General features: G+C 39.0%; 1 protein-coding gene across 3 annotated transcripts in view; it reads left to right on the top strand.

Annotated features, from left to right (window-relative positions):
• Positions 1–459: 459 nt before the first annotated feature.
• Positions 460–8,877, top strand: part of Cyp2j16 (cytochrome P450, family 2, subfamily j, polypeptide 16) — a 50,329-nt gene continuing 41,911 nt past the window's right edge. For 2 of the 3 annotated variants that reach the window (XM_063261310.1, XM_063261311.1), the window contains exon 1: positions 563–778. In XM_063261310.1, the coding sequence (XP_063117380.1) occupies positions 563–778 (216 nt within the window). Of the gene's footprint in view, positions 779–8,877 lie in introns of all 3 variants that reach the window. The other variant, XM_578474.4, reaches the window with a different exon arrangement.

Genomic DNA, 8,877 nt, shown 5'->3' with positions numbered 1-8,877 from the left:
ATCATATACCCCAATATGGCACTTGCCAGGAGGACAGCCCACAAGTATCAACATGGCCTCTGTTGCCAGCATAGGGCAGTCACATCTGCATGACTCCAGATGCAGCACTACCCATAGAAATCACCAGAGCCCATGTCTACAGCAGGACCATAATTCTGAACATTTACCCAGTCCTTTTAAACCACGTTAGGTGTGAGTTTCTGAGAACAAAATATCTGAGGCCTAGTGGTAGGGAACAGAGTAACTACACATTGGTATGATTTGGGGTAAGAGGAAGAGCAGAGCACACCATGACAAGACTTAGTAGGGCAGAGCACAGAGTAGTTTGGGTAAAGGTAAAGAGGAGCAGAGGACACTGTTTATGCCTCCAGTATGACTAAGTGCTGAGGACAGAGGCAGGGCACAGCATGGGGGTGGGACCAATGGGCATAAAATGAACATAGCAGAATAGAGATGTTCTGGAAAGACACAGATTGACAGACTTGGTTAGCAAGGAACAGGGTGGAAGTTAGCAGAGGGCAGTCAGTATTATCAGGGGACTGGTCCAGCTCAGACTCTCACTATGCTCGCCACTGTGGGCTCCCTGTTGGCTAAAATATGGTCAGCAATCAATTTCTGGACTTTGTTGCTCACTCTTCTCACCTTCCTGCTCTTGGCTGACTACCTCAAAAACAGGCGCCCCAACAACTACCCTCCAGGGCCCTGGCGCCTTCCATTTGTGGGTAACTTGTTCCAGTTTGATTTAAATATATCACATCTGCATTTGAGGATCCAGCAGGTAAGAAAGGGAAAGGGTGTCTTGTTGTGCCGTGACACATTCCAGAACTGTAGACACATCTGCAGGAGGCTATGGCTGCAGACTGATGCTTCTTGCCTGTTAATTTAGCCAGCTTCTAATCAGGGACTCCATTTAAGAGACATGTCTCGCTGCCAAAAAGTTGACTTTATTATCCTTGAATGAACCATTTCCCTTTTTATTCCATTATGGTCTGACAACACACTTTGCAAGATTTTTTTCCATAATGCAGATATCTATTTTATTAAAAAAAAGTTACAAGGGGTTGGGAATTTGGCTCAGTGGTAGAGCGCTTGCCTAGCAAGTGCAAGGCCCTGGGTTCGGTCCCCAGCTCCAAAAAAAAGAATAGGAAAAAAAATGTTACAAACAGGTGGACTGCAGGGTCATCTTACAAAATGACAAGAATGACATCTATTGGAAAAACTTTACTTTTACAAATCTTTATAGGTAATTATTCAATGTTTGTACTTGTTATTGGAGATTTTACTGTTCACTGATAACGTTACAGTACATTAGATCCATGATAATAGGTGTCATGATTTATTTGCAGAGCCCTACTGAGGTGATTTGAACAACTGCTAAACAGATGTCAAGGTTGATGGGAGAGTTGATGGTTCATCTTGATAAATAAGCACTGTTACTTTAACCAATGTGTAAGCAAGTTCTCGTTGCTCATTTTCTGAGTTTATCAAACACTCAAGCACGAAGCATAAACACAAACTGTTCTCTTGACCAGAATTTTCTGTAGTATTAGCTCTCTCTTATTGATATTTGTTTATTCTATGTCCTTACTGACTGTATATACTGACTTTATCAAATACAGGGAAATGTACTGCAACTCCACTGGGAGTTTGCCCCCAGCACTCCTTCACGCCATTGCTCAGTGTATGTGTGTGTGTGTGTGTGTGTGTGTGTGTGTGTGTGTGTATTTATTTGAGATCAATAGGTAGTAGGAAGTTGTTTGGTGGTTTTGGTGCAAAGATCATCTTTCTTTGTAATGTAATGTTGCTTTTTATCTGTAGTAATTTCCTGCTACCTTTACCTAGACAGAATATGCTTGAGCAATGATGTTAAATGATTATTCCTACATGTTAATCTATTATTTAATATCCCTATATCTTACCACTGGCTGGAAAAACAGAATATTTTGTAGAATTATTGATATATACAAATTTTTATTTTTATTTATGTTAGCATTTATCCTTCTTTATCCTCCTCTATCCCTTCTCTGTGTGTGTCTTGGACACTTTCTTAGTGGTCACATTTTTACTCACTTTCATTCTTTCCTTACACCTCTTTTATCATCCACTCCACAGCTTCTCTGTGCTATGCAATAGGCACGTGTAGCTTACGAGACTTACTAACAGCATTTTCGATTAAAACACAGTAGCCACAAGCATAGAGGACCCCTGTCTCCCCTCTATGTTACAGCATTCTCAGGTGTCTCCACACATACTGAGAACCACATCAGACACTAAGCTGTTCTTCAGTGTTCTGTGTATCTGGAAATGGAAGGCAGAAGAATATGAGGCCTTTGGCCTTCACCTATCTTCCCATTGCTCTGTCTTTTTTTTCTGACCCTTCAAGGTCACAGTTTCCTTTCTGACCTTAAGCACTTCCTTTCTCCATTCCTTCAGAGGAGACTACAGCAAGGAAACTTCTTAGCTTTGCCTCAATTTAGAATGTATTTCCCCTCCAATGCCACAGTGTCTTCCCCTGATTATAGGAAACTACGTAGATGAAATACTTCACTGCAAGCTTTTACACAGTATCCTACCTTGTTCTAGTTTTGTGTTTTCTTCATAATAAATCATACATTGTTTTCGCCTGCTTTCAAGAATTTTCTGGTTTTAGTTTCTCTATTGATTGTGGTGATTTTGCTTGGAGTAAAGCTTGTGGCTTGATGCTGTTGAGTTCTTCTTGGCAGGTTTGTATTGTGTCCCACTAGGAAAATTCTACAACTCTTTAAGTATTTTCTCATCTCCACAATCTCTTTCTTGTTTTGGATGCCAGCTGGACAATGAGGTAAACTGTGTTATGTATAGTGTTGAGTCTTGGTGATGGCTACCTGCATTTTCTGTGCTGTAGAGGCTGAACCTGTTTCTCACCTCTCCATGGACCACTGTTATTCTCAAGTTGCTTCTCTGTTGTGCTCTGAAGTAAATATCTCCATTTAGATAACCGCAACTTCCTAACTTCAAATTTCCCTTTGCTTCCTCTATGTAACTTTCATTTCTTTGCCAAGGCATGTCAATGTTTGAAAAAAATTATGGCAGTTGCTTAATAATCTTTGATTATCCTGAATTCCAAAGTGTGTCATCTCTAAAGGCTGGACATGTTCCTGTTTAAAAATGAGTAATTTTACTTCCAGAGGTAGCCTGTTGGGGATCTGAATATTTTTGAGTAGATATCCAAAAGTAAATTTAGTTATAAAGAGGCAAAAGAGTGAATCTTGGTGTTCTCAGTGTGTGGGCCCACTCTTATAGGAATTCCCCTGAAAGTCTCATCAGCATAATGTGGGGAGACTGAGGATAACTGTAACCTATAGGTCTTCATCAGATTAGGGGTCACACTTCACTATAGGAACATAAAAATTAGAGCTGCTTTTCTTTGTCTTTTCTGTGAGGGAGAGGCACTTTTGCTACAATAGGAGAAGAGGAGAGACCATAGTCCCATCCCAGGCTCTTTGCAGACTATCTTTGTCACAATGCAGCTGTGGAGCTCAGAGTTCTACTCAGACACTCAGCCCAGATGTGATACCAAGGGAGTGAGTGACAGGACTCTACCTATGATATCCACTACTGTAACCCATTGAAACCTTGTGAAATCCACATTGTTTTATGGTGTTCAACAAAAGACATACAGGACAGGCAAGAAGGCATGAATGTTGTCCTGTTGGTCAGCATGTGTCGTGGCTTTTGACCAAAGACTGCAAACTCTGGTTGGTATTTACCCTCTGTCCACTGTTGCTGTAATTAGCATGATTAAGAAATTATTTTACTTGTTCTTAGTTTCTTAAAAATATTGACCTATATCTATCATGTGTTGCTTAGGTATGACCACAGGGCTTAGGTGAAATGCCTGGTGTCACAACCATGGTTCATGATGAAACTGAGACTGGCCTCTTCTTCCCAGTTGAGTTGTATTTCATTCATTCATTTTGTACTTTATATAAGGTTACATTTTGTGGTCTTTGGGTAGAAACAAGTGAAGTAAAATGGCACAGTTCTTTGATGATTGTTTGGATTTTTGCCACTAGTAAACAATCCTCAACATCTGGTGGCCTTCACTCTTGTTTGCATGCCCCTTTTCTTTCAGGCTTCATGACAGGCACACATGTGCGCTTTAATCTGCTAGCATTTCTAGTTACCACTGAGCACACTTGCCTAGGAAAATGGAGATCTGTCTTTCCAACATTGTTTACCAGCCTAATGGCAAAAAAGGTCCTGAATCCAATGTGATTTGATTTAACATTTAATCTCTGCCCTTCCTGCTTACAACTCCATGGCATAATTAGAGGCTGTTTTCTTATGTACTTATTTAGTGAACAACGTTTATGAAGTACCTACCAGGACTAGCATAATGTAAGATCAGCACATGAAGAATCTGTTCAATAATTTTGCCATCAGATCAGATCACACTGTGTGGGAGACTCTGTAGATAGTCTCTGGGAGAACGATGGCCTAAATTGGGCTGCCCTTAAAAGTAATGCTAAACAATTATCTAGTAGAGTGAAAGTATAAGTCATTATAAATGGAGGAGCTGGCAAGAGTTAAAAACAGTGACAATGAAGAAGGTGGCCTTCTTGTTCAGTGTGTGGGAACTGTACTTCCTTCTACCTCACAGTGTCTCACATTGCTCTAGTACAACTTACTGAATTATTTTTAGAATGGTTTTTCTTAATTTTTTAAATCTCTCTCTCTCTCTCTCCCCCCCCTCTCTCTGTGGGGGGGTGGTGTTGGAGAGGTTTGTGTTTTTGTGTGTTGGTATGTTTGTGCGAGCATGTACCTATAGGGGCCAGAGTTTGCATAGTTGGATCTCTGGAATTGAAATTACAAGCAGTTTTGAGCCAAACAACATGGTTGCTAGGAACCACACTCTAGTCCCTTGTAAGAGCAGGAAGCTCTTTTAACCATGGGGCTAACGCTTCAGCCCTGGAACATGCTTTAACTAAGACCAAAATCTAATAGTCTGAAGTGGTATATAAATTGTATATTTGCATGTATTACTAGTTAGTTGTTACAAAGTACCCTTAATATAGTGGTGTTAACAAGATTACATTTCCCCTAGCATAATTGTAGTTATGATCTGGAGGCTGAATACCCAAGACACAAAGCCTACCTTGTACCTCAAGCTTACTTGAGAAATCTACTTGCTTTGCATTACAGCTCTAGTCCTCCACTAGTTACATCTGTATGTGTTCTGCTAGGGGGAAGGGAATTGTCAAGACAAATATTCTGATGATCTATGACACGGAAGGCATAATATACCTGCCATATTTATAGAACTGATACTATCTAGAGAAGGATAAAAAAAGAAATAATTTCTTAATAAGATTCTGGTCATATAGTACTTTTTCATCTCCATCACTCAGGTTAGAACAGAAAAAGAATTTCTTCATATCTTCACCAAGTAATGGTATCTGTAGCATGTTTGGGAAAGAGTCCATATTTCTATTATAGTATTTTCTTATACTTTGAAACTTTCATATATTTATTTAATCTATTTTGCCATATCCATCCACCATTACATCTTTCAACTCTGTATTGTAGCCCCTACATGTCTCCTCTTTATTTTTAACATTAATAACTTACCAAGTCCAATTAATGCTGCCTATAAGTGCACAGCATAGGCTGGGGTATGGGCAACCTATCAACCTCCACGATCCCAAATGAGATTGGTTATCCCTCTCTCAATTTTCTTAAAATCATTACCTAAGGAAGGGGTCTCAGGGGCACCTTGCTTGATCACACTAAAATTTGAGGAAATTATCTGGTGACATTTAACAGTGTAAACTGACACCTTTAATGGCTGAGCTATTTCTCTACTACATACTAGAATGAAATGCTTCATCCTCAGAAGGTCTTATATAGTAATTACAGGTGCTATAAATTGATGGGTGCCACAGCCAAATCTTGAGCAGAAGTAAATATTTCAGAGTTCTTCCCTTTATTATTCAGGACTTTTGTCTCCACCTAGCCTTACACAATGTTTTCTCAGTCTTAAATGGAGAGATATTAATATAGATAGTTCTTTCTACGCTGAGAACTCACAGCTATTTATATGTGACAGTTTGGCTGTGTATGAATTTCTGAATTAACCACTATCCAATGCAAATAGTAGCTTGCCTGACCAAAGGTGAGAACAATATAAATTTATAGATAATAAGCATAAAGGTTTAGGAGTCAATTTGACAGCATGGCAACACAACACTATCTTCTTCACTCCTAGGGCCTAGGACCTCCCAGTCATGCTTTTGTGGTCCTGTTACAGTACCAGGCATTAACTCTGCCCTGTGATACATGCCTCAGCTCCAATGGTAAAGTGCTGGGTTACCCTGAAGACATTATTCTAAATCTGTACTAAATGTCTGCACATACTGTTAAAAATACTGGAGCATTTTATAGAATAAGTATAAAATTAGTCAATAAATTTCAAGGCAATGCCAAGCATGTATGTCATAGTCATTTATTATTCTTTTCTTATAAATTCTCTTCCTTAGCAAATGATAGCAGTGAGGTGCTCAGTGTAAGGATACTCAGAAGTCTTCCTTCTACCTCGCTTTTCATGAGAAGCTATGTTATCCAGGAGCCCAACCTTCTCCTACTTCTTTCATGAGTTACTGACTTTCCTTCATCAAAAAACTGTTGTGATAAGATCTGGATTTTGATGTGCATTGGGTTGTGAAGTTCTTACTGTTAATCTCGCCAGACTTTTTAGAATGTGGCACTGAATTTTGTCTGGGTGATCCTCACCATACAGACAGGAAGATCTGAGTTCAGTTTCCAGAATCAAATTTTATGTTTTTATTTTTTTCATTAATTTTTAATTCATTAATTATCTTATAAATTTACATCCTAAATGTTGGCCCCCTTCCAATGCCCCCTTGAAGAGTTCTTCCCCAGTTCACACTCTTATTTAACTTCACAGTGTCTGAGGGAGTGAATCTTAGCTATTCTGTATTTTTTGGCTAATATCCATTTATCCGTGAGTACCTGGCATATGCATCTCGTTTTGGCTCTGGGTTACCTCACAGAGGAAGATATTTTCTTCCATCATTAGATTCTTAAAAAGCCTTTGTCAAAAATCGAAACACCCCTTCCTGTTAAAACTCTTGGAGAGATCAAGAATTCAAGTCGCATACCTAAACACAATAAAAGCAATACACACCAAACCAGTAGCCAACATCAGATTCAATTGAGAGTAACTTGACAAAATTCCACTAAAATCACGAACAAGGCTTCCACTCTCTCCCTATCTATTAGCATTTGAGGTTCTTGAATATAGTACTTGAATAAAGTTCTTGAATATAGTACTTGAAGTTCTAGCTAGAGCAATAAGAAAACAAAAGGAGATCAGAGGGGATACAAATTAAAAAGGAAGAAGTCAAGTATCACAATTCACTGTTGATATGATTGTATACATAATTGACCCTAGAACTGAATTTCAAAAAGCCCAGTGTAATACCTTGCTTTTGTAATCTCTGGACTAGGAAGAAGCAGATAAGTACATCTCCAGTGCTTACTGGCTTTTTCAGGCCAATAAAAGAAACTGATTTTTTTTAAAAATGTATGGTTCCCCCAAAAGGTTCATGGGGATGAATTCTGGCCTTTATACTAGTGCACATACACACGCACACAAATAATGATGCATAAAAATAAAAAATTCAATCCTAGCAACAGAGACTCTGAAAGTTCTTTTTTGAACACACACATATGGATATGAATATTTTGCCTGAATGCATGTCTATGTACTACATGCATGCCTGGTTCAGACAGAGGCTGGAAAAGGGTGTTGGATCCCCTGGAATGGAAGTCACAGACAGTTTGAAAATCTATGTGAGTGCTGAAAATGTGGAAGCTCACATCCTATGGAAGAGCAATCTCTGCTAACATGGCCTATGCTCTTTTTGTCCTCTTTTGAAATTATTTTTATTTGACTAATGGTGCATGGAAAAAAAACAGGCCCTAACTTACGGCATATTTGAGACATCAACTGGGCCATTTGTTCTACATGGCATTATTGCAAACAGAACTGCTACTGGTATAGCAACAAAGTTGATAGAAGTGGAAAAAGTCATTCACCTCAGTACTTAGCCTCTGGATCCTTCTCAAATTCGAGAACAAAATTTGGATTCTACAAATTGCCAGTGAGAGTCAGTTAGCTTAAACCAATTTTCGGTTGTTTCTTGAATCTCTTCATTGGTCATTCACAAATAATATTAGACCATGACTAGGATTTTATGCACTCACTACTGATATCTCTTTTTAAAAAAAAAGACAGGGCATCCTGGCTGAATTCACTGAGGACTATGGATAAAGAACCAAAGGAAGGCAGAGTCTCACCTCTTTCTTTTCTGTGAGTGCAAGATTCTGATATGTTACAACATCATTATATATGTTTTGGCACTGTTCACATGGGCTCAGGCTGCCTAATGTTCAAGTATCAATTCATAAAGATGGGCATGGAATAGAGGCCCAAAGATAACTGAAGGAGTTGAACTCCTCTGTTTAATACCACTGTTGCAGTTACACAAGACACCACTGTTGTAGGTGAACGAAAGGCAAAGGTAGGGTCTACATAGTTCGGCTCTTTAGCACAAAGGCAGAAGAACCAATGCTATGGCTCACACACTTTCACTGTACACTGTAAACTTCACAAACACTCTAGTTCTCTCTCAAAGACTTCATGACAGCTCCTCATACTCTATATTCCACTGAACTCCAATGTCCTATGGACAACTCAATATTCATGGATTTCTCTTCAAATCTAATGTAAGGCCTGGAAAATTCTTTCCTGTAGGAAAAAGCTGGCATTGGCTTCATTACTTCACCTGTAACTTATATGTCTGCCCATAATGA

The sequence above is a fragment of the Rattus norvegicus genome, chromosome 5 (genome assembly GCF_036323735.1).
Source record: "Rattus norvegicus strain BN/NHsdMcwi chromosome 5, GRCr8, whole genome shotgun sequence".
Classification (NCBI taxonomy): Eukaryota; Metazoa; Chordata; class Mammalia; order Rodentia; family Muridae; genus Rattus; species Rattus norvegicus.
The sequence above is the reverse complement of the archived record's forward strand: the minus strand, read 5'-3'. Positions and strand labels throughout refer to the sequence as shown.